Source organism: Daphnia carinata, chromosome 4, assembly GCF_022539665.2.
Source record: "Daphnia carinata strain CSIRO-1 chromosome 4, CSIRO_AGI_Dcar_HiC_V3, whole genome shotgun sequence".
NCBI classification, from domain to species: domain Eukaryota; kingdom Metazoa; phylum Arthropoda; class Branchiopoda; order Diplostraca; family Daphniidae; genus Daphnia; species Daphnia carinata.
The window spans coordinates 2,996,787-3,020,870 of NC_081334.1; the positions used below are offsets into that span (position 1 = coordinate 2,996,787).

Consider the following 24,084-nt stretch of genomic DNA (forward strand, 5'->3'; position numbering starts at 1 on the left):
CTGAAAATTAATCGAAAACAAGTTCTGCAGGAATTTAATCCGCCTCTCACCCCGTATTCGTGGTTGTCGATCAATACATACGTGAATTTTTTGAATTAACAGGATATAGCTCAAACGAGAAAATCCTGAAAAACAACGTAAATCAGTCGATTTCAATGACAGTTTTCCCTGTCCTCTATAGTATTCTATATTTGTATTTGAAAATGATACTGCAACGGTTTCATTCAATTCAGAGGACGACATGGATTATTTAGAATTATTTCTTATTTCGTTAAGTTTTCGTTTCTTGATCGGAAAAAAGGGTTTTATTGTTTCAGTAATAGTCCGTTAGATGGAAAGCGGAACTGCGTGCGACGTTATGACTCAGCAAGTTCATCCAGAAAAGTTGTTTACAAAGAAGCCTGTATCGAATGTGTACTACAATACGTGCAAAGAAAGTGCTGTAAAGATGAAACGCAATGATCCCGTGTTCCCGGGAGTCAATTACAGTTTGAGAAGTCTACTGGAGAGCTCGGATATACTCCAAAATGCACCGAATTTCAGTAAGTCTTATTTTAAAAATTTGTTGAGGCTACTTTTGTTTTTGTATTGCTCATAATATTTTTCGGTTACCTCGGCCCTTGGAACAAACGGCCATCTTGAATTTGATTTATAATGAAATCTTTTTTTTTTTTTAATTTATACATTCCTCGTGTCCCTTTTTGAAGACCTACAAGTGTGTGTTAACTGAACATGGATTGACTCATCGTTTCTCAGAGGCATTTTCAGAGGATGGATAGAGAAGCTGATGCCTGATTACTTGTTACCATGCACTGTTTTTCTTCCCATCAGTACACTCTCATTAAAGTTATTTTGCTTTGTGAAAAAAGGAAAGTTTCTGTAGCCATGTCTTTGATCTGCCTTTGGACTGTCATAGTCAACTGATTGGGGACAAATTCAAGCAGACTATCATACCTTTCCAACATAGTTAAACAATCACTGGGTGCACCTGTATCTACAGTTGTATTTCCATTTGAGATGCTGCCAAGTGGAGCGGTGTATGGCAGAACATGCAAGTCATGCTGTTCTCTGCCTTATCTTGCTTGGGCTGTGCCCTTCAACCAAGCCAATGGGATGAATTGGAGTATCTTAATTATTTCAACCTGATAGAATCGCTCGATATTTGTCTGGCGCGTGCATCGCCACATTACACATGGTTATCAGCTGGTTTCCCATCTGTTAAGTCGTTTATGACAATCAACGAAAGAGTTCGCTCACGTGGACTGCCTCGTGTTATCTCGCTTGGAACAGTTTCTTTTCTCTCGGACAAACAAACCAATTTAATTTACTCGCCTGCCATTCATAGGGGGGAGCAACTCTCCGCCCATTTTTCCAGTTTTATTTTATATCAGTGCTAGACTTTCAGGATATTGTAATGCGTCGTGACTAGTTTGACTACTCATTAGTTATCGTCAGTCGTCTGTTCTTTCTTCGCGTCTCTTTTGAGATTCGTCAAACAATTTTATCGATTTGCTACATAAAACCTATTACTAGTCCCCGAGTGATCTTACTGTTTCGGCACGTCTGGGTTTTCTATCTTTTGCCCACTTGACGAGATCCATTTCAGTCCCACCGACATTGTCAGGCTTCTCGTCTTCCACGTTTTGCGCAGTTTTTTTTTTTTTTTTTAAAGAAAAACTTGCCCATTTTTTTCTCCTCTTTTTCTTTTTTCATATTTTTTTCTTGTTGAAGTGATCCGAACCGAACCGTATTGCACACGCGCTTTTTCCAACAGATTCAACAAGCCCTCTGACGGCTCCTCCCTGTATGTCAGAGGGTTGAGTTGCTGCGCACCTTCAACCACCCACCTACCTGCTCCCACTGTTTGTCCTTGCGAGGAGGAATTGCGACATCTTGAACTTGCAGTTGTTATATTTCCCCATCTAACCGACCTGTGCGACTTCAGTGACAATTCAACTTGACGACAAGTCGGGTGTAATGTCGGTTGACCCGTCTCCTGCTGGCTTTAGCCAGTATCAAGCAGCTACCGTTGCATCTACTCAGTGGAATAACTGGGCTAATGTGATAGCCAACACTAATAGTTCGCCAGCGTTTCATGCGGCAATCGCCGCCCAACGAGGAGGTTACAATCAGCATCAGTTTTATTCGCAATCGGTACCGTCTTGTACCGTTCCAAGTGCTCCGTGGACCCAACAATCATGGGGCTCGTGGGTTCATCAGCCGCTTGCTCAGCATACTCGATTCCAACAACCCATAGCGTCGCAATTTCCCGGGCTTTCTCCCCAAATGGTTCACGGTCCGTTTCCGTGTCTTAGTGTTTAGATTGCTTTCATCTGATCGTATGTGCCATCATTTAGAACGTTTTTTCTTATATTTTTTTAATAGACCGGATAAATACTAATGCGCCTGTTGCTTCGCCGAACACCAAAACTAACCCATCTGCAGCATCCTTGATGACCACATCGCTGACGCCCAATAACACAGAAAATGATGAAAAGAAGAAAGAAGAACCCGATGATGTCTGGGGCTATCTGGAAGCCCAGGCGTCATTCCTGGGTCCTTCACTCTGGGATAATGGCGATCTCAAGGTTCGTTTCAGTTCTTCATTTCTTATAGATTTCTTGCCTGTTGCCTCTCTTCCTGCCTATCGTTGCTCCAGTTTTTAAGTTTTCAGTTTAGACTTTATGTTATGGGTGGGAAAGAAGAAAATGGAACATGTTTCTCCCGTCACTGGATCTGCGTCCGGCATTTGTAATAAATCCATCTTGGGGCTTTCACGCCCACGAATGGAAAACGTTTTGGTTTAAACATTTCAGCGTCTCGCAAGCCATTCGGCCGATGCCAGATGACGTCAAAGAAAAATAGATGCCTTTCAATTTTTCCCAATTTCTTCTTGGCTTCTCGAACGAGAGAAGTTACACTGGCAGCGAAAAACTATACGCAGCCAAAGTCCCAAACAAAAAAAAAAGCCGGTTGCCGAGAAATAGGAAGCCTTGCATTCAGCTTTTATTCAATTAGTTTGGATCTCAAGTCTCACGCTATTCCCTCTCTGTGTCGATTGAATTTCGACACTAATGTATGCTTTCTATCCCATATCTATACTTCTTCCTCGTTTGCGTTTTTTTTTCCCGACTTTAAAGTAGCAAAAAAAGATGGCAACCAAACGATAAGTGACTCGCAAGATTTAGGAAATGGATGATGAATTTTTCAGATGGAATACATGGATCTGGACGAGTTTCTATCAGAAAATGGAATCCCTTTAGCTGAAGGACATGGGCGTTCGCCACCCTCAAAGGGTGTTCCTTCACCTCGGTCGGTGGCTAGCGCCGATGGCAGCTCTGGATCCGGATTGGTTCGCAACCCGTTGCCATCCAGTGGCAACGAAAGCTCCGACAGTAATAAAGCAGGCAGTTCCCTTGATGCTTCACTAGATTATCAGAGGTTGGTTGTCCTCCTAATCTTATTTTTGAATATCAAAACAAAGAGATAGTGTTTCAGTTGAAATTGTAAATTAATTTTTTCTGGTAGTAGCATAAGTCCAGTAGCCGAGCAGAGAGATGACGAATGCAGCAACGCCTCCGAATCTTCAAATTCCACTGAATTGGAGACAGTTGCGCCGTCGTCTCTAGAGAAGGTGCGGCCACCTGTGGCTAAACGCAAGCGCAGCGCAGTTTCGACCTCTTCGTCCTCTAATGACAACTCTTCTGATGATGGTAGCCGCCTGGGAAATGAAATTCAAATAATTAAAATGTCCCCTTAGTGACAGACATTTTTAATTAATAGGTTCCTATGTACCGGGACAGGAAGACTTCGATCCCAAGAGTCGCCAATTTTCTCCGGAAGAGCTACGCCCTCAGCCGATGTCTAAGAAGTCAAAGAAGCAGGTAATAAGTGTCTTTCTACAAGTTGTAACAAGTTATGCTTACAACAAGTTGATTTCCTAGTACGTCCCGGATGACATGAAGGACGATAAGTATTGGGCGAGACGTCGCAAGAACAATATGGCGGCGAAACGATCGCGTGACGCACGTCGCGTCAAGGAGAATCAGATCGCTATGCGGGCGGCATTCCTCGAGAAGGAGGTAGTGAGTGCCTTGTTCCAATTAAATAAGTTTTCTTCGAAAACAGTTAGCATGAACTTTTTTTTCCCGAGTCTTCCTTTTGGTTCTGATTTTTCTGGTTTCCGCTATTGTGTACGTTTTTATTTTTCCTCGTCGTTCTTTGCAGAATGCCGTCCTAAAGGCTGAGCTGGACAAGATGACCAAACTGTATACCGCCGCGCTCAAGCGTTTGGAACAATACGAGAAACCAAGCAAGAAGTGAAGAAGAAAAAAACGAGTGCTCTGATTGACCTCTTTATCACCATCAAATTGAAACAGGTCGTGTTGTAGATGTTAAATCCCCTCTTCCGTTCTTGAAATGACTACCCTTCAATTCCCATTATTTGCAATTTCTTTTCAGAGGTTCACTTATTACCCTTTTCAAATTATAAAATAAGGGTCTTAATTTTTTTTTTTTCTTGATTGATGGTGATTTTCTGTTGTGAAACTGAACTCCAAGTACAAATTTGTTACCTATATATGGAACCTCTTGGCGTCGATACCCATCATATGATAGTCCGCTTTTGAATTGTATAGTCGTTTCGGGAATGGAACTTTAAAACAAAAAAAAAAATTATTGTTATTCTTAGGTTCCCCTTAAAGGCCCTTCAATATTACCAGTCTGTCTTATCTTTAGTGTGCAATGGTATCGTTGATCACTGGGAAAACTAACATGTCGTTTCGAGTGATTGTCGCTATTGTCACGGTATATTCGTCGTGTAACACGTACTTGCTCACCTCCCCTTCCGTCAACGTAGTCGTAGCCGAAACTATAATTTTCTCGAATTTATTCAGTTAGATTTTTAGAGATGGTATATAATCGGGTTTATGTAGTTAAAAAAAAAAGGAAAGAAAAAGAAACTTGTTACAATAAACGCGGTTTTATGAAAGAAAATTATCATCGTTTTCCACAATTTGCAACACTGTTCTGCATCCAACACTATTTTGCATGCATTTCAAACCAGTACACAAAGTTCCAAAAAATAGTAAGATGATTGTTTCATTGTGAGAACAGCACACATTGATTGTAAGCAACATTTGGCATTCTGGATTATGTATGGAAACAATTATCAATAGAGGCAAGTTTTCTTCATTATTCTCAAAAATTCATCCTGGTTCACTTCTCCATCCTTATCTTGGTCAGCTTCCTGGATCATTTCTCTGAGTTCCTCCTCACTGAGATTTTCACCAAGCTCTTCTGCTACACGCTTCAAGTTCTTGAAGGTAATCTTTCCAGTATTGTCATCATCAAATAAGCAAAAGGCTTTAAAGATCTCTTCTTTGGCTCCTTTGTCTGCAATTTTTTCTGACATGAGGCTTACAAACTGCTCTAGCGTGATGGAGTCAGATTCATCTTTCACACAGTCACTAATGATCTTTTTTATCTCCTCTCTTCGGGGTTCGAAACCAAGTGCCCTCATTGCTAGCTGTATGTAGAATCGAACCACAAAATGTTAAGTCTGGAGATAGAGTAACAATATTATCATTTTTATACCTTAAGATTCTGGGATGCAATTTTTCCAGTCTTCTCCACATCAAACACCGCAAATGCTTCGTAAATACTATTCACTTGATCGTCACCCAGTTCACCTTTGGCCGGATTAGAACGACGTCTCGATGGACCAGTAGCCATTTCCTTTCGTTACAACTCTAACAATGTATGGAAATTAACTAGTTCATTGCACACAAACTGGGCTTACAAATTGCGAAGAACTCTACGCGTGCGCCGGTTTTTATCTAGACACCTTCATGCTTACCAGACATAGAGATGCGCGGGATTTCTTCCCCAACGTCAAACTATTTCACTTCTCATATCATGTGGGTGTGTTCGGAAAACAACAACAATGGCAGATCACCAAAGTCACGTGACTTATTAAAGCAAACCCAGAAGAAAACTTTCTTTTTCCAAAAAACCAGTAAGAAGCACATTCTATATTTTCGGCAGATTTTATACGCAGCCAGACTTGGCTTCAGATTAAAAAACTTCTGACAATTTTCAACGTAACCAATGCAACTAGCGCAAACTGGTATGTAAAATCATCAAATGAAGCACATAGTTTTAGTACTCGTTACATGGGTTTGACAGCAGCAATTGGTAACGTGTTTTTTTTTATCAAGTGGCGGTTATGGAAAATTTATTGCACTTCTATTAAAACATTAAAGGTAAAAATAACGTTATGAGCCGTTATGAGTCAATGCTGAGACGAGGACCGCTCGGGCCGGATCGACCTTGCCGTTACGACGGGTAGGATGAGTTCCACAATAAACGACAAATTTTTAGATAAGACGAAAACTTAGAAATCTTTTAGTTTTTTAATCTTGCGAGCTTCCAAATGAAAGTCAATATTGTTTTCGCTGCCAGGAGGGTTCAGACGTTTCTGTATCGTACAAAAATAAATATTGGTACGCGTAAAATCCAAAAATTTTTAAATGTGATAAGATAATGATTACCGAGTTAGTGTTAGGATAATTAGTTGTTTGTAGATACATGGCAAATTGGTTTCTGTCCGCGAAGAAGTTATAATTCGTACGCATCCGCAATCGAGTTGTCAGATTCACTAGCTTCTTTTAATCTCTTTGTAGTCAAAGCATTCAAGTTAGGTTTAGTTGTAACTTTAATTCTAATTAGTATAGATGTACGAAAATTTTTGGTTCAATGGTTCGTATACGAAAATTTTTGGTTCAATGTCGAAATTAGAGATATTGTTAGACTTTTGGATAAGAAAGCTATTAACCTTAGTTGTCCTTCACCAGCCTGTTAATAAGGTAATCTACTTGGCGTAATGAGAGCTATGGGGCGCTACTGGCTACAAAGACTGTCAAGAATACGATCTGTTACCATGATGCGATGCTTCTCCTTGCAAGCGAACTCAGTCTCATCGACGTCATTGTAGCAATCGCTTTTGTAGTGTTTAGGAAGCTGTTGTCCTTCGAATTCGCATAATTTCTTCAATGACCGTGCCTTCACAATCATGTTGTCGAATCCAGTCGGTTTTTCTTGGGGACAGTAAAAAACATCCTACGTAATTAAAATGTATGATTATTCTGCAGAAAACAGTAGGTAAGAGAGGCAAATATCTCTTTACCGGTGTATTTTTATCATAAACAATGGACTTGCGCAGCATGTCCCCAGCAAGTGCTGTACCAACCTTAAAAGGAAACATTGTGAAATTTACTTCAAATAATAGCAGACGTAATTCAAAATTTTACCATAACCAGCACTAGAAAAACGTAAGAATTGAAGTAGCCTAAATAAACAAAGAAAAGAAAAATAAGAATTACAAAGAATGTCATGCAGACGAAGTTTAAGTTTTTTCATGGGGAGTTGTTTTAAGTTTTAATCCATAGTTGGTAAATGGAACGAAAGGAAAACGAAATTGCAAAGGCGTTGGCCTACTTGATGCTCGCCACAACTTTCATTTCGTGAAACGCAGTTCACCACTTCAAATGAAATAAATTGTAAACTAAACCAAAATCTAAACATAGTTGTGTTGTTGATGATCAGAATCACTCACCCATTCTTGGGGATTGAAGAACCAAACTATGTGAAAAGAATCCTCAGTTAAAGGTTCTAGTTACGGTGGTCGCCGAAACTTGACTGACTGTCTTTGTACCTTTCTCTTCGTTAGGATGTTAGTACAGGTATATGAGCTCACCTCTGCTGGCTTATTGTTAGGCAAGATGGCCTTTAGCGATCTTCGTGAAGGCTGCAAGTTAAACCCCATTTCCGTGGTCTAGAACACCCGAATGCCCAAGGCCGTTCCCGCTTGCCCTAGGCATGTGTTTATTATTTGCGTAAACAGCATCCCTTTCTTTTAATTATTTTAATTTCTAAGTCATTAAGGAACCAAATTCCAAATAATAAATGACAACTGAATGTTGCATTTGAATTTATGAAAATTCTACTTTCATTTACATTTTAGTTTTCATTAATTTTTGGGACACTTTTTCAAGCCAAAATTATATCGCATATTCTCAAAAAAAAAAATTCTACGTGAAGAAATTGCATGCCTTTGAAACCTTCCTCAAACACTCAAAACTAGAACGGGGTAAAAAAATATATATTTTTTTTTTTTTTTTTTTTTTTTTTTTTTTTTTAGATTGGGTTCCAATGGAAAAGTGTGGACATTACCCGACCAATCGGATCCGAGAACGTGGTTTGCCAGAGAAAGACGTGGCATGTTGTCTGCTAGTACCGTCAGTTGATTCCGTAGACGAAAGTTCTTGTTCCTCCAGCCGGCAGTTGTGTAGAAAGAACTTGGTATAGTTGGACGTGGAATTTTGGGTTTTAACGAAACTGCCTACTTTATCAATAGACTCTTTGCGTTCAATTGCATTTAAGAAGTAAAATGAACAAGTTTATTTTAATTGGATTTTTTCTCTCTGTCATTGCCATTTTTGACAGTTATGCACTTAAACCATCTGATTGTGAAGGTATACTATTGCAATATTATTATATTGACTAAGATTTCTCGGATTGCTGATGTTAGCGCATTATCTTTAAATGATGTTCTAAAAATTTTAATTTGTTCTTTGATTTTGCAGTTTGTTTTGGAGTTGTTGAAAAATTTGCTGCAGGATTGACATCCAAGGAAAAGAAAGACCCTAAGTTGATAGAAGATAAATTCAGAAAATTTTGTAAAACAGCCAAAGGAAAAGATCACAGATTTGTAAGTAAAAGCAAATATCCCAAATGGTTAGAAAGAATGATCAAGTTACATCTATTATTGTAGTGCTATTATCTTGGTGGCTTAGAGGAGTCAGCTACAGGAATTCTAAGTGAAATGTCAAAGCCCCTGTCTTGGTCCACGCCTGTTGACAAGGTCTGTGAGAAGCTCAAAAAGAAGGACAACCAGATTTGTGACTTGAGATATGGTAACTGATGTTTTAAGCTTATTTTTTTTTATAACTAACCCATAAATTTATATTTTCTAATGTAGAGAAAAGTATTGACGTGAAAACTGTTGACCTGAAAAAACTCAAAGTTCGTGATTTGAAGAAAATCTTGAGTGACTGGGATGAAACATGTGAGGACTGCATTGAGAAAGGAGACTTCATTAAGAGAATAGAAGTGCTCAAGCCCAAATATGTCAAAGAAGAATTGTAACATAGAATTAGTTAAGTAAAAGTTAGACTAATTGCTCTTATGATGTTTGTCCAGAAATAATATTTCATTTGTATCTTTCGCATACATGCAACACGTCCGTGAGTCCCAGTTTATTTTTGCTCTTTTCAACGCGGATAGCTGGTAAAAATTTCTCTAAAAACCCTAGATGGCAGAGAATCACGTTTTACGGGAATTCAATGCGTGAGTTAAAGCGTTCACTGATGGGTAACGAATTATTGAGTTACCATCACACTAAAAGCATTTTCACACAGTTGTCGGTCGTGAAGTATGTAGCCTTCGGGGAAAGCCCAGATTCCAAAAATCAACGTATTTCTTCATCAGTTCTGGTGCACTCTGTGCCACTTCTGCCGATTCAATGTACGACAAGAATTGTAACGTAAAAAGTTTGTATATTTCCTAACGGCTGCAACCGATACCATTGGTACGATGAAGGGAAATTGTGGCAAGTCGAAAGACAAATTAGTTGTTGCTTATAGCAATTGTTCAATTATTAGTGAGGTCGTCTAGTAATATTTTATTACTAGAACAGTGTTTGGATGTCAGACACCTTATTGTCCTTGTAGGATGATCTTAAAAACAGGCGTGTATACGACAGAATCCCGTTGTGAAACCATTCTTCTGAATCTGTGGTTGCAGTTAAACGCGATTTGTTGCTCGAATGCCTTAACTTCTTAAAAGGAGTCCTATTACAACCACAGGGGATCCGGAATGTGGGACTTCGGTGAAAATACCTTGCAGCTAAGTGGCTACACATTTTTTTATAGACGAGTCAAGAGCAATGATCCCGAAGTATCTAGTGTTTATACCATTAGTTTGGGTACTGCAACTAAGGCTTCCGTGACGCACAAGCAGTCGCTTGGTTATGCAACACTACAGATGTGGATTTTTTCTGGAGGAATTTTACAAATTGGCAACCTGGCTCTATTGCATAGTTGTTACACAGCTTTTTTGATGAAATGGATTATTGTTGTCCAGAACTTGTTTTATAGGAACATGAATTTGTAAAGCGAGTTTTTTAGTTTTCCAATTTCTATATGTTTAGTTGCAAAGAGTGTTTCTAAAACTATCAAGCAATTCTGATATTGATATAAAACAACGTATAACACACCACATGTATTGCAATTGATATCTTATCTCATATGACATTTGTTGTCAGGTTGTCATTTAACATTGCTATCAGATACGTACTTCCGGGATAAATTCCATCATCAAGGACGATGTGCCCTCCTAATAATTGTCTTGTGTCTTTACTCTTTTTTTTTTCTCTCTTATTTACATTTTTTTAACTGACAGTTTGACTAAAGCAAATAACACCATGAATTGAAAAACACCACGTTATAAATTCAAGTCACGTGGTTGCTGAACCAAACGTGGGAGGGGGGGGGGGGACGAGAAAACGATAGAAATCTCAAGATTCTCAACGAAAGAATTCTTAAAAATAAAATGCGATCAGCGAGGCGGAGACTGATTTGAGCGACGATACAGTACAAAACATTATAATCGAGATCCTGCCACCTTTAGTCTGTTTAAGTTACTGGAAAAATGGGAAATATTTTTTCAAAACGAATTTGTTCCTGCAAATCATAAAAATCAATGGTAGACCATAATAGAAAAAAAAGTCACCTGAAGCCTCTAACCAATGGACAACTAAAAGTTAACACAAGGCTCCGCCCCCAGATGGCTAGAAAATAGTTCTCATGTATATTAAGGTAGAAAGATTCTCCTCCTTAACTCTACCTCTATGCCTTACGTTCCAACCGACCTAAAAAAAAAAAAAAAAAAAAATTAAGCAAAAAGCGAACTCCTATTTCCCCTCCCAGTGGCTCTCGGCAGTCTCAGCTGGGCGGATCATAATCAGTCTCAGCTAAAGGGAGAGATTTTGCCGTTCATTTTCACTTCAACCCTGCTGCCTCCCGTGACACTTCGTCTCCATACAAGTGATATTTTATTGTTTTATCAATTTTGCTTTTAAAATTTTAGCTATCGATAAGATTCCATACAGTAGAATTCTAATCAGTCATGGAGTCGACTAACGACTATGATGTCGTGAGAAATATGACATTACTTTTTTTTCTGGAACGATTGTTGGAACGGGGTCAGCCGAGGTCGCTTCACGATCTCAGCTGTCAATTTGGCTCAAAAGGTTTCACCAAAACTATGAGACAAATTGCTGGGGGTTCACAATCAGGGTTGAAGAAGTTTCTTTCCCAATATCCATCTGTATTTACTGTTGATGGAGATTTTGTGACAGCAGCTGTTTTGACTGGTCCTGATTCTAGCCGAAGCCAGAAAAGCACAAATGGTAAACGTGACTATGAGCAAGAGGCTGTAGAATATTTCCACAACAAAATGCAGCAATATGGAGCTGGCATTGAAGTTCCTTTAAGGAGCCTTTTGGGTCATCGGTCACAAGCTTCTCCTGAGATTCGTCACATAACTGGACAGCATATTCGAGAGTTTAGAGATTTTTTGGAAAGGCATCCTGAAGTGTTCATCATGCATGATGAATCTATCTTCTTGAAAGAATATGAAGGAATGGAAATCAAACCTTTTAAGGAACTTGAGCAGCCAAAGCTCGATCCAGAGCTAACAAATAAAGTATCTCTTTACCAATTTAAAGTGTAATGATGACAGGTAACTAATCATAATTTCCTAGTTCTTGATCTACTTCAGAATGTTTGTAGAAAGGAATGGACCAAAGCATGTTGAAGAACTGTTGGAGGCTGTAACCAAAAGTTATCCAAGAGAATCGTGGATCAATCTTTTGAGCACAAGTCATGACCTTGCCACATTCTTCAAGCTGCATTCCAACATTTTCCATGTTCAAGCAAACATTGTGGACATCATTCCTTACAACCTACGAAAAGCAGCCGAGACCAACGAGGCACCCATCGTTAACAACTCTAATAATAATAAAAACCAAGAACCAAGTTCATTGTCACCTCCCCCTTCATTGCAATCTTCTCAAGAAAAGCAAAGTCTCAAGCAACGTGTAAATTCAATCGTAATGAAGACGCTAGCCGAAAATACCGGCCGGGACAGAACGCCTGCTGGACACGAATCTCCTACGAAAGAAATAACGTCGCCGTCCAAAATGCGTGTCCTTCAGTCAACACGGGTCATTAGCTCAACCAAAGAAAGCACTGTAGTTGTCAACGATATAATTGGCTCCCAAAAAGTCGTCTCTTTAGACCTAGAAGGCGTCAATGTCGGCGGCAGCAACGGAGAAGTATAATCCACTTATGTACAATTTAAAACTATCTATACAATTTGAAAAACATCTAATGTATCCCAGGTAACACTTGCTGTGATTGGACTTCCTTCTGGTCTCATTTACATTTTTGATTTGATTACTTGCCCGTCAATCATGAGTCACGGAATGCTTGCCAGCTTGATTATGTCCAAGGAGGTTGTTAAGGTACGTATCTAAATGATAAATTGTTTGGTTCAGTTTCACGTACGTGTAAATCAATGCATTTAGGTCTGCCATGATTGCAAAAATGATAGTGCTGCCCTAAATTTGGGCTGGAATGTCAAATTGGAAAATGTATTCGACACACAGGTAGTACCATTACTTTGAAATTTTACCCTATAATCAAGTATGTTTCAGTTCAAGCTCGTAAGTTGTATGCTATAAATTATTCAAAACCTATGAATTTGGCCTCTTTTGAATGAATGTAGGCAGCCCATGCTGTCCTCCAGCTGCAAGAGACGGGCCGGGCTGTACATAAAGTTAAAACAACCAGCTTGAACGCCATGTGTGAGAATTACGATTTACCCACTAATCCATTCAAAGGTAAGCTATTTTTTCTCGTTTTCGTGTCGTTGTTTGTGGTGGGTGGTAGCTTTTCCGCCCTTCCAACCCCTTCTGTTGCCCAAGCCGTTGTCAGTTGCCGAGCCATTGTCAAGCATTTCTACGGATTTACTGAATAGCCAGAGATCGGGTGTAGTAACTACCATAACACTCTTGCGATTATACCTGCGGGGCTAGTTGAAGAAAGGAGTTGAAAAAGGGTGCGGAAGTAGGGCTTCACTTCCGCATATCGGATAATAGGTCGATTGGGCCAGTGTTTTGGTTGTGCACACCTCACGCTTCACAACTGTTCATCGACCACCACATGCGCGTGTATGCTCATAAATAGACCATGAGTGCAAACTTTTTTTTTTTTGTTTGGTTTTGTTTTGTTTTTGTTATTAAAGAGCTGGTGAAGACAATCTACAAACGAGACCAGCGTTTTTGGGCCCGGAGACCTCTGACTAGAGACATGATTTTATACGCGGCTTACGACGTCATGCCGCTAGTTCCGCACCTATACGACTTGCTCAACAACGCAGTGAAGCCCGAATTCCGCCCGCTTTTGGAAGAACTGTGCGCCGAAAACTTGCTCGCGTTACTTCAACCCGATGAAGTCAGACGAAGCAAGAAGGAACGCAAATTAGACATGGAAGTTTTGGAGCTACGTCAAAAATTGGCTACTGTGCAAGGCAAAGGAGTCGTGCTTAGCAACCGAGAGATCCGATTGCTCAGGTAATGCAAATTTCTTGTTTTCTTGTAATTTCTCTGCTTGATATTATACTTGATCATCACAAATTAGGCATCTCGATTTGACTGATGAAGAACGAGAGAAACTTGATGGTTCTTACAAAGTAGCCAAAAAGCTTGAAAAGCTTCAATCGAAAAAGCAGGATCAACAGCAAAACTCGCTGGGAAGTACCAGTGATGACGTTAACTACTGTAACCAATCACCTAATGCCGATGGTGAATCACGAAGCCTCGATTCACAAGGCAGCAGCGAAAAAACATCGCCTGAAACATCGCTCATTGGTTCGAATGGTATGGGTGATGGTCACCTACATATTAACCACAATGTATAAAATTCTTTTCGCCTATAGGTTGTCCTTTATCGCCGTCTAGTTCGGTACGGTCACCTTATTCGAGCTTGAGTTTGACGGCATCAATGCAGCTAGTAGATGAAATTCTATCGGATCAACGCATCGAAAAAATGGATAAAATCGAACGACTTGAAGCCATTCTCTCGGCAGCCACAGCTAGCAGTCCTTCGTCCATTACATTGTCTTCTAGTGAACTGAGTAGCAGCTGTTGTAATTGTGATTGCCATAGCACTACTAAGTACGTTTTACAGCGCGATTCCCTTCCTGGGAGATACGTGACAGAAGTCGGCTGTCAAACTCTTTCCACTGGTGATATAGTCATCACTAAAGTTTATTTCCCTGAGGGTGACACTTCTGCCTCAGAAATTTGCCTAACACCTTCGCCCAAAAAGACGAAACCTACCCAGTTTCAGTAGAATTGCGATCATTTATAAATTTTAGTGTCTATGCAACTCTTGATTCCTTTTCTTAATATTTATAGAATTCTGTTGATTTATCTATTAGAGTAACGAAGTAGCATAAAAGCTCTATAGATACAAGATAATACTGCCTTAGTGTACGAATGACACGATTGCTTGAACTCTTGTGATGAATTATGGTTTTGTAATCATTTGACAAGGCCTTACTATGGAAACTAACTTGATTTTATCTTATGGAACATTTCACCTTTGATTTTGACTTCTTTGAACTAGAGAAAACAATTAAATTCTTCTGTGCATTGCACATCTTTTTACTACAAAAGGAACTAATCACATGATGTAATTATTTTGTTGTCACTAGTGCTTTTTAATGCTTGTGGGAATTCCTGAGCCATGTACATTATATTGTGTTGTCTTTGCAGGTCTGACACACTTCATTAGCCAGAAGTATGTTAAGATATGGAACTATCAAATCTCACTAACATTTCTAGCTATCCTCAAAACATGTTTCAGATTCTGAGGAATGTGTATTTTGAGGAAAGTGCTATCAGTCAATACAAAAATGGAAGAGTATTATTCTATTTTGAATCCTTTTTTTCTAAGATCTGCTTTTGCATCTTTAATCTCTTGTTTAAGTTCTTTGGCAGCTTCCTCACAGTCATTGAATGTATAGACTCTCCAAGCGATTATGGATACAGATATGACCTGTAAAATACGAAATTTTACAACAAATTTAATAATTATAATCAAAGACGAAAATGAAAGAAAACTTACAGCGAAAGCCAGTAGTACGTAAAAGGGTAGGAATAAGACGAAGTGTCTGACAAAATCAGTAGAATGACCGACCGGCGTACTAACAAAGAGATAAGCCCAGACACCAACAAATAAGCCCGACGCTCCTAGCCATTCAACCAATTTTGTCATTGTGAGAAAAAGAAAACAATTTCAAGACGAAACTGTCAACACTAAAAAGATTGAAGAAAAATCTGCTGTCGTCAACAATCAAAAGTGTGCACGGTTGCCTGAATCACGTCTTATTTGCATATTTGCTTTACTTCTTAGGTATTTACTAGTATTATTGCAATCTGCCTGAAAATTTTTGTTTACAGAGGTTAGTTTTTATTTTACGAGAAAACATTTATTTGCTAAAGTATTGGTTGAAACTTGAAAGTATTATATATCGATAGGTTCGATACGTTCTACGATAGCTGCACTTCAGCTGAAGGGAATAGCATGTTTAGTTTCGTTCCTTACTGGTAGTCAGATTGTTGATTTTTTTTTTTAAGTTTAAAAAAAATGGAGGAAGAAGACGGAGATCATGATTTTTTATTCAGTGCTGCAGCTCAGTCAACCGACAGACATGAAAGAGTAATCGTTCATATTGACATCGATTGCTATTATGCCCAAGTTGAAATGATACTCAATCCATCGCTGCGTGGCAAACCACTCGGTATAAAACAGAAAAATCTTGTTGTAACCTGCAACTATGAAGCACGAGCTCTGGGCGTCGAAAAACTTATGACGATAAAGTCTGCATTGGAAAAGTGTCCTTCATTGATACTGGCAAATGGGGAGGACTTAAAAAATTATAGAGAGATGTCAGAAAAGATTTATAAGGTGCTTCAGTCATACAGCCCTTTTGTAGAGAAACTTGGCCTGGATGAGAACTTTGTTGATGTAACTCATAAGATCGTGAAGTCCCCAGAAGTTCAACATGTTATTTCTGGACACACTTTCCATGACAGCGAAGATATTTGTACATGTGGTTGTACTGAAAGACTAGCACAAGGATCACTTATTGCCCAGAAAATGAGAGATCATCTTAGAGATGAATTGGGAATCACTTCCTGTGGTGGGATTGCTTTTAACAAGCTTTTAGCTAAGCTAGTTGGAACAACTCATAAACCAAATCAACAGACAACATTGCTTTCAACTTCATCCTTAAGTCTGATAAAATCATTGAAGCACCTAAGAAACATTCCCGGGATTGGCTCAGCAATCAACAGAAAACTTGAAGTGCTTGGCATTAATACAATAGAGAAACTACAATCTGCAGAAATGTGTAAACTTACGGAAGCACTTGGAGGCAAAACAGCTAACCAAATTCAACAACTGAGTTTTGGCATAGACAACAGCCATGTGAAGATAACAGACAGACCAAAATCAATTGGAGCTGAGGATGGCTTTATCCCAATCAGAAGTGAGGGTGAGGTCCGGAAGAAGCTAAGTTGTCTGTTAAATCGGGTTTTGGAGTTGGTTGAGAAAGATGGTCGCAAACCATGTCAGCTCAAGCTGACAGTACGAAAACTACATCCCTCGAGCCACAGTGTAAGAGAGAGTCGTCAGACGACCATAGAATATGGAACTGGAACTGGTAGTAGCACACAGCAGGGTCCAGGAGACGAAAAACAAAAAATGAAGCTAATGACAACCTTAATGAATCTTTTCGAAAGGATCATCGACTGTGACGTTTCATGGCAAGTTACATTGCTTGGCATCTCATTTTCGGGTTTCTCATCCGGAAATAGTGAAAGCCCAGCTAAAAACTCGATCAACAAATACTTCCCCGTGAAAAAAAGTCCATTGCGATCAGAGGAACCCCTACCGCCATCCAAGCGTTGTCGCTTTGACGAATCCGTACTTCAAGAATTGCCACCAGACATTCGCCAAGAAGTGCTAGAAGATATGCAAAACCAATTGCCTTCGCCCGACCCACAAAAGCCAACCGATTCTGATTGTCCAAAAGGAGTCGATCCGCTGGTCTTTTGCGAACTTCCCGTGGAAATCAGGGAAGAACTCTTAGCAGAGGAAAGAACGAAAAAGCAAACTACCATAAAAAAATCTAACAATTTGTTACAGTACTTTCGGAAAGCGTCCTAGAACCATAGATCACTATCAAGAAATAGCCCTCGAACGATTTACTTGATTTTATTCAACCAATCTTTCTTGGAATGGTATTGTATGAATTGATTTTATACAGACCGATTTTCTAATGTATATTATTTGTCATAGGCTCATTATTTACCTCTCTTGCAGGGTCCAGGAGTCGGTCAGGGTCTTGGAGGGCCTCCAAGAGGGTACAGACACCCTTCATTTGTACCTATTATGCCTTTTTTGGACAAGAACGTCGTCGAATTTCAATTGGGTGTCAAATTGTGGTATCCTACCCGACCACAAACAATTGGTTTTATACAAGCATATTCGGTTGGTTTTCGATATTAGCAGTAGGATTTCGTTGGCTGTCCTAATTGCCATCCCTGGCTTTGGAATTTCTACCTCATTTACCCAAGTTTTATCCCTATTTCTGCTCTGAAACTTGATCATTGTTGTGTTTTGTTTAGAGTCAGTATTAGTTCTCGTTTGGAAGACAATGATAAAAATGAGCACATCAGGAACCCAGAATTATATTGCAACTTCGATCTGTACGCAGAAACTGGCGAACCAAGTTGCTATCGTTTTCAATTCCTATTTTCGGCCAGTAGCAATGATTCCATTTTCTGTCTTCCCTACCTGGAAGACAGAAAATGGATTTAACCTTCGGCACGAACGGTATGTTTTTTTTTACACACTTTCCTTGTTAATTCTTTTTAATTTGATGCCTCTTTAGGTATGTGAACCATTGCAATGTTTTCGAGCCCTGGCTGATATTCTTCTATTCTTTTCTGATCGTCTAAATGTTTGGTTAATAGAAGACAGGTGGTGTATATCAAACGCGAATTTTTAAAACTATTTAACCATTCAAAGCGGATAATGTTTGCCATGGAATTAAAAACAGTACGCAACTGTTACTTTGTTCATTAGCAAATGCTTTCTTAAAAAACTCTGTTATGTTAATGATTTTCCCCCTTTATTTAAATCTTTGTTTTTTTTTAGCTAAATCCGTGTGGGGGATATGCGGATGCGTGGTAAGAGCACGTTTTTTTGGAACGCCTAAGAGCCGTCTCCGGTGCACCTATGGGTACGGTGGGTTGGTACTGCCAGGTTGGTGAATAAAACGCTGAAAAAAGGCTATTTAATGCGTGTCACACCAATACCTTCCGGCGTTAAGCTGGTCACGGATAACCCATTGGTGCACGGGGATCGAGCCCTAAGAACGAGCCCGTTTATCCCACTTTTTTATTGGAAACCGCTCATCTCTGTTTTACCATAAATTTGGGCAATTTCAAAGACATCATGTGTCGCCATCTAGGGAAAATCCAGTTCAGTCAGATTCAAACAAAAAACAAGCTTAACTTTCTCTTTACTTATTTTCTCAGAAATCTGGGTTGCTATAAAAACCCATGGTTTTGAATTGAAATTGAACGATGATGTCGGAAAACCAGTACGGTTTTGAGTTGCGGTTTTTCGGAACGAATATCGTTGGGCCTTTCGAAAATCGATTAAAGGATCCGATAAGCAAGAACCCATTTGGCGTAGTAAACTTAGTTTCACCTGAACTTTCATGAACTGCGGTTGTAAAATTTAGGCTTCTTTTTGTTGCATTCGTAGTATATTAAGAATTTGCAATCGCAGTTAACATTTTCAGGAGCTGTATAATAATCCAGCAATCTATAGTTAGATAAATTTGTCACGTTTCCTCTACCAGCCGCCAGGGGGGTAAATCGGATTGCCATAGATTGCATCAAACTTACCCATTCGGCAACCGAAGTGTGAATACGCTTTTCTTTGATAATTATTTTGTTTTGCTGCTATGCTTGGTAAACTACAATTATGCCCCATATTATTGCCTTTGCATTTTAGATCTACTCTTAGGTGATCTATACCTGATCCTATGTTTTAAAGTGATCTGCTTTCACAGCTACATTTCTGTGTTCTTTTCCGTTGGTCTATGGTTCTGAATTGAGGCAAGTATATCTATTATGCTATGTCACTAAGTACTATAGGGAAGGGAATAACTGAAGTTGATTGAGATCTATTCTGATTCTCCTGATATCCATCTCAACATGTTTTTATTTGCTTTACAACATCCATTTCATAGTGGGACGTGTGGCTTTCAATAGTAGTGCCATAAAGACTGCCGAAAATGGGTGTGGTGCGGAAACCCAGAAATGGCATGAGTTCAACATCAAACACGGATTAGGTACTTTCGGTTTTTTGTCTATTGAAAAAGTATTTTTAATGCTATTATTTTGCATTCACAGAATTTTAGCGGGGGATCAAGTCAAGTCTGGAAGTGCTCCAGGATGGAAGAGTGAGCCTACAGTTGAAAAAGCACTGACAGTGCATTACCGTTAAGGTATGAGATAAAGTAATAGAGTATGCAAATTGTCTAATAAGAAGTACCATCTTGTGTGAATGAATCCTGTATAACAGCAATCCTTTATAGTTCTGTCACAGCTAGAAGCCTCAAATAATTCTGCTTCTCTTGCTAAAGAACAACTTGTCCTTTACGTTCAGAGTGTTGGTGAAGCTGGGTACTTAAATGGCCCAAAAAATGTTTAATTTCGCTGGCATTGCAGCGATGAACATCATACATGGGCTCTTTAGGTATGAAAGAAATTTTCTTGAAAAAATTTTGAATTTATGCTGAAGCATTTCTCCTCCTTTTTGCCAACCATGTCTAATCTACAAAAAAAATTTATCCAATAGGAAAGGATTTTCAGCATACTGGGAACACAACTATCAACAATGCAACATTCTAGGGGTGCTATTTTATCATTCAAGAGCCTTATACAATGATTTTCATCTGCAATTTATATGGCCTTTCCCGAGCCTCTGCCAGAAGTTGAATCTATGAGTCATGTAAGTCACATGAGCAACAATTGAGATGCTTAATGGTGTTGTTTTTCTTTTCTCAGTATAGGTTAATAGTAACATTGGATGTGAAAAGATTCTTGGTTGGGGCAAGACACTGAATAAAGTGTAATGATTGGATGGATGACATGACATTTCTATACTTCATTCGGATTCTCTAGACGGTATTTTATATTTAAAAAATTGAAGTGCATATCTGGGCTCCCTTCCTTTCCGTAGCCCCGTTTCCCCTTGACTCATAATAAGCCCGTAGGGGGTCATGCCCCTACTGTACGGTATATATAAAAATAACATATACCGAGGTTTGGAGGGCTCTGGCCGGAAAGGGGACGTGGGGGTCCGCTTAGTCCGATGATGTGTTCACGGAGGGCGACGTGGCTACACACAAATCCGAATTAAAGGCTAATCGCTCCAGTAAAAATGTTCCAAATCTTCGGCTCTTCTTCCGGCTTCTCTTAGCCAATCACCGGGTAATCTCCCCGGTGGGTCAACGAGGCAGTGTCTCCCCCTGCCTGGGTTGACGGCAACTTTTGAAAGGGCTATTGTGCCTTTTTAAAGTTGCAAAATCATTTATATGTGCAGAGTAATGTCAATACAATTTATTTTTTTTAAACAGAAAAAGCAAAACTTGTGTTTTTAATTGCAATCTTACTCTGCCCTTTTTATTCTTGCTTGGTCTTGTGTTTTCTGCTTAGCATTCTTTTAATTTCTCTCTTCATATAATATTCTTACTTCGACAATCGATTTCAGGTCGACTGGGATTTGAACCACAGAATTCTTGCACCATAGGCCAGCGTGCTACCGTTATGCCATACTTAACTTCCTTCCTTAACGTTGTTTTGGATTGTGATACCTGTAGAGATATTCAGCACACACTAGCTTATTGTTGAATGCGTATTAGATGTTTATAAGTTCATGGTTGGAATAATGGTAAAGCATGTGGCTGTCATGCTAGAATACTAGGGTTCGATTCCCATATCAGTCATTGTACAGGTAAATAATAAATACAAAATTAAGTAGTGTAAAATCGTTTTTATTGTCCCTCCTTCCACCCACATATCCACCACTATTACATACATTTTAAAATACAGCATACAACATACAATACATACACAAATACACTTAAACTAACACGTTGGCTGCCACGCCACCATTTTCTACTGTCGCTACTGTCGCTATCCCTAGGGATAGCGACCAAGGGGGCCGGGTAGGCCGGACTGACACGGCGATGAGACCTTTTTGGGAACGCACACCCCAGGTCTCATCAGCCGCATCGAAAAAGGGAATTCCCTATGGTGCGTTGCCTAGGGGCCATTCGGCCAATCTTGGGCAGTGGCGCTGCTCCACCCCATGGCAGATAGACCATGGAGCAGAACAGCGCGGCCCGTCCCTGTCAAGCTACAAAAAAAAGGGGATCAAAGTGGGTGGGTGGCAGCCAACGTGTTAGTTTGAAAAACATAATACAACATAGAACAAAACACAACCATACCACGAAGACGAGGCGACCACGAGGAGATGAAGGGGCGATAGGGGAGGCGTAGACGGCGTGACCACGAGGCGATGACAGGGCGACGACGACGGGCGAGGCGACGGGCGAGGCGACGGACGGGGCGAAATGCCAGGCGACGAAGGATTATGAAGTGAAGAACGGGCAAAACTTAGAATTTTGATTTCAATTTTGCGTGGAACAGAAGATGATGGCATAGTTCTAAATGATAAATATGAAGAAAACATGTTACTACATGTGGAATGTAATATTATTGGCATAATTATAACAGGGAAGGAAATTACTTTACACTTTTGTCCGAAGACTGCAAAAGTTGTAGGGCTGGCTGGTAATTTTGCTGAAGGAGAAAGCTTGGCAGACCTACGATGAGATATTATATTTAAAGAATGGCAATAGTAGATAAGCCTCAAACTTAAAATACCAAACGGGACTGGCTGTGATGTCCATTTCTATTTAAGTTGGTTGGTAGTGGTTAATCATTGGAATCCAAACAAAGAGGGACATGTTGCACTAGTCAGATTAAAGCTGTTTCTGATGACTAGGCAAAGGGTAGTCAAATCAGCTAGTGGTGTGTTGGTTCTATCGTTGGTGACCTTCCCACTGGTTAGTATGTCTTCCGTTGTAAGTTTTACAAAGCTAGATGTTAAATCAGAATCATGCCAAACGGTATATTAACAGCCACACACAAGTTAAATACCTCTAAATAGAGCAACAGAGTAGCATGATGGAATGCTAAGGTCATAGTTTTATGACAGAGCGATTTTGTGACAGTTTGGAATTGGCAACTTGCATAGCTTGCAAGATTACCCGTTACATGAAAAATTAAATATTTGGTTTGCTTCACTTCCAAAACAACACAGGGAATAAAACACGTAATAGTAGTTAATTTTATACAACTTTCCACTGGAGTCTAGCATTTTAACAAAGACTTTCATACACAGGATTCACTGCTTACACCACTGTCACACGTAAGCATACCACCATTTAGGAAGCGCAACAGCGACATCTAGTTTTTTTCTCAAGAACCAAAATAAAAGCGAATCGAAGAAGAATTAGTGAACAAGTTGTTTATTCAAAAACCTCGGTATTCCCATTAAAATACATGATTTAGATTGGAAATTGCACAGGGTGTCAATTGCGGCTTTTTACAAGCGTGTCTGACCAGCATCAAACTGTAGTTTAAGAATAAATAATCTTAGGTGTTTTTGTTTAAAATGGTACTTCCCATCTCTTGCTAGCTTTTAGTCATATAAATATCAACACATAATCACCAGGATTTTCTTGTGTCTTCTCGGTTAGAAAATGAAAATACAAAATGACAAGGTTAAGTCAAAAGAACGAATTACTAGAAGATCAACTGTCGGTCGTACAACATGATACGAAAACACATGACATTTACATATAAAACAATGGCTTCGGGTATTCCGAACGCCTGTGTGCCCTTTGCGCTAATACCAATTTAATGACGATAATGACCAAAAAGAACGACATCTTAGTTTTTTGCGCTCGTCCCCAAAGTCAGACGATTGAACGTAAAAAGTATAAAACACGCTCAAAATAGCCCAGAGAAAACTGAATCGGATAGCGCGGAATAACACGCAGGAGAATACCGACTAGTCTAACAAGAATAACGTTTATTACCTTTCAGCAGATTGTAAAACGGTGACAGTCAGTCGCATGTTTCGTATCCCACTGGAGACGCCTACGTAGATCCTAGGGAACCTTCAAATTTTTGGCAAATCAAGGCAGTCCTCAGAAACCCACTTCCTGGTGACGCAAGTTCACATATTATTTATATACTTTAACGGCTGTTGATGCTAGCCGCAATTTTTCCGGCGCAATGTAAATCCGTCAATAGTTCTAACCTAGAAACAGAAAATTTCTATTAGAAGGAAATAAGGATGATTCTTAATGTTCCGAGAATAATTATACTTCGATAGGTCTTATTTACTAATTACTCACCTGATTTAGTATGTGTCATGCACCCTTGTTTTGCGTAACAGCCAGCCTGAGAAAAAACTTTAAAACTTGGCTAAGGTGATCCTCCGAGCTCATCTAGGTTACGTGCTAGTGCTTTTCCATAAAACCTTCATTATTAACTTGTTTGGAATTGATTTGAATCCTTGTTGTAATTATAGTAGGCGAGAAATCCTTTGATTTAAGGTAATCTGGAAGGGACAAATATAACGATTCAAGAAAAATATGGCTGTTAAGATTATCACACTAACTAGAATCTTAATTCTTCGAAGATAAGTTTTATGCATTTCAAGAATTATTGAACAT

At 39.4% G+C, this 24,084-nt stretch overlaps 6 protein-coding genes across 12 annotated transcripts; 4 read left to right on the forward strand and 2 right to left on the reverse strand.

Annotated features, from left to right (window-relative positions):
* Nucleotides 1-343: 343 nt before the first annotated feature.
* LOC130695258 (hepatic leukemia factor-like) lies at nt 344-4,995 on the forward strand. Of its 4 annotated transcripts, none has more exons than XM_057518376.1 (7): nt 344-542; nt 2,386-2,588; nt 3,212-3,441; nt 3,529-3,713; nt 3,784-3,884; nt 3,945-4,085; nt 4,228-4,995. In XM_057518376.1, the coding sequence occupies exons 1-7, from the start codon at nt 359-361 to the stop codon at nt 4,321-4,323; spliced, it is 1,140 nt and encodes a 379-aa protein (XP_057374359.1). In that variant the 5' UTR covers nt 344-358; the 3' UTR covers nt 4,324-4,995. The 4 variants fall into 4 exon arrangements, with proteins under 4 accessions (XP_057374359.1, XP_057374357.1, XP_057374356.1 ...); XM_057518374.2 differs by lacking the exon at nt 344-542 and adding an exon at nt 1,718-2,296 and having other exon boundaries at nt 3,532-3,713; XM_057518373.2 differs by lacking the exon at nt 344-542 and adding an exon at nt 1,720-2,296.
* Nucleotides 4,455-5,911, reverse strand: LOC130695259 (uncharacterized). The gene is made up of 3 exons (XM_057518377.2): nt 5,858-5,911; nt 5,596-5,750; nt 4,455-5,527 (listed from the first exon to the last, which is right to left on the reverse strand). The coding sequence occupies exons 2-3, from the start codon at nt 5,731-5,733 to the stop codon at nt 5,171-5,173; spliced, it is 495 nt and encodes a 164-aa protein (XP_057374360.1). The 5' UTR covers nt 5,734-5,750; nt 5,858-5,911; the 3' UTR covers nt 4,455-5,170.
* Nucleotides 5,912-6,017: 106 nt separating this feature from the next.
* Nucleotides 6,018-7,782, reverse strand: LOC130695260 (uncharacterized). Of its 2 annotated transcripts, XR_009002328.2 has the most exons (6): nt 7,616-7,782; nt 7,311-7,348; nt 7,187-7,249; nt 6,940-7,119; nt 6,552-6,675; nt 6,018-6,478 (listed from the first exon to the last, which is right to left on the reverse strand). XR_009002328.2 is itself a non-coding variant. In XM_057518378.2 (5 exons), the coding sequence occupies exons 1-5, from the start codon at nt 7,617-7,619 to the stop codon at nt 6,395-6,397; spliced, it is 369 nt and encodes a 122-aa protein (XP_057374361.1). In that variant the 5' UTR covers nt 7,620-7,782; the 3' UTR covers nt 6,018-6,394. The 2 variants fall into 2 exon arrangements, 1 of the variants encoding a protein (XP_057374361.1); XM_057518378.2 differs by lacking the exon at nt 6,552-6,675.
* Nucleotides 7,783-8,230: 448 nt separating this feature from the next.
* LOC130695209 (mesencephalic astrocyte-derived neurotrophic factor homolog) lies at nt 8,231-9,207 on the forward strand. The gene is made up of 4 exons (XM_057518330.2): nt 8,231-8,534; nt 8,646-8,770; nt 8,834-8,975; nt 9,041-9,207. The coding sequence occupies exons 1-4, from the start codon at nt 8,450-8,452 to the stop codon at nt 9,205-9,207; spliced, it is 519 nt and encodes a 172-aa protein (XP_057374313.1). The 5' UTR covers nt 8,231-8,449.
* Nucleotides 9,208-11,037: 1,830 nt separating this feature from the next.
* Nucleotides 11,038-15,111, forward strand: LOC130695262 (egalitarian protein homolog). Its single transcript, XM_057518380.2, has 8 exons — nt 11,038-11,826; nt 11,885-12,457; nt 12,524-12,646; nt 12,710-12,790; nt 12,910-13,024; nt 13,429-13,756; nt 13,824-14,062; nt 14,122-15,111. Exons 1-8 carry the CDS (start codon nt 11,248-11,250, stop codon nt 14,535-14,537), a joined length of 2,454 nt encoding a protein of 817 aa, XP_057374363.1. The 5' UTR covers nt 11,038-11,247; the 3' UTR covers nt 14,538-15,111.
* A 681-nt stretch (nt 15,112-15,792) lies between these two features.
* On the forward strand, nt 15,793-18,251 carry LOC130695263 (DNA polymerase iota-like). 3 transcript variants are annotated; one of them, XM_057518383.2, is made up of 4 exons: nt 15,793-17,494; nt 17,577-17,744; nt 17,882-18,089; nt 18,148-18,251. In XM_057518383.2, exon 1 carries the CDS (start codon nt 15,837-15,839, stop codon nt 17,418-17,420), a length of 1,584 nt encoding a protein of 527 aa, XP_057374366.1. In that variant the 5' UTR covers nt 15,793-15,836; the 3' UTR covers nt 17,421-17,494; nt 17,577-17,744; nt 17,882-18,089; nt 18,148-18,251. The 3 variants fall into 3 exon arrangements, with proteins under 3 accessions (XP_057374366.1, XP_057374365.1, XP_057374364.1); XM_057518382.2 differs by having other exon boundaries at nt 17,553-18,089; XM_057518381.2 differs by having other exon boundaries at nt 17,577-18,089.
* The last annotated feature ends 5,833 nt before the right edge of the window (nt 18,252-24,084 follow it).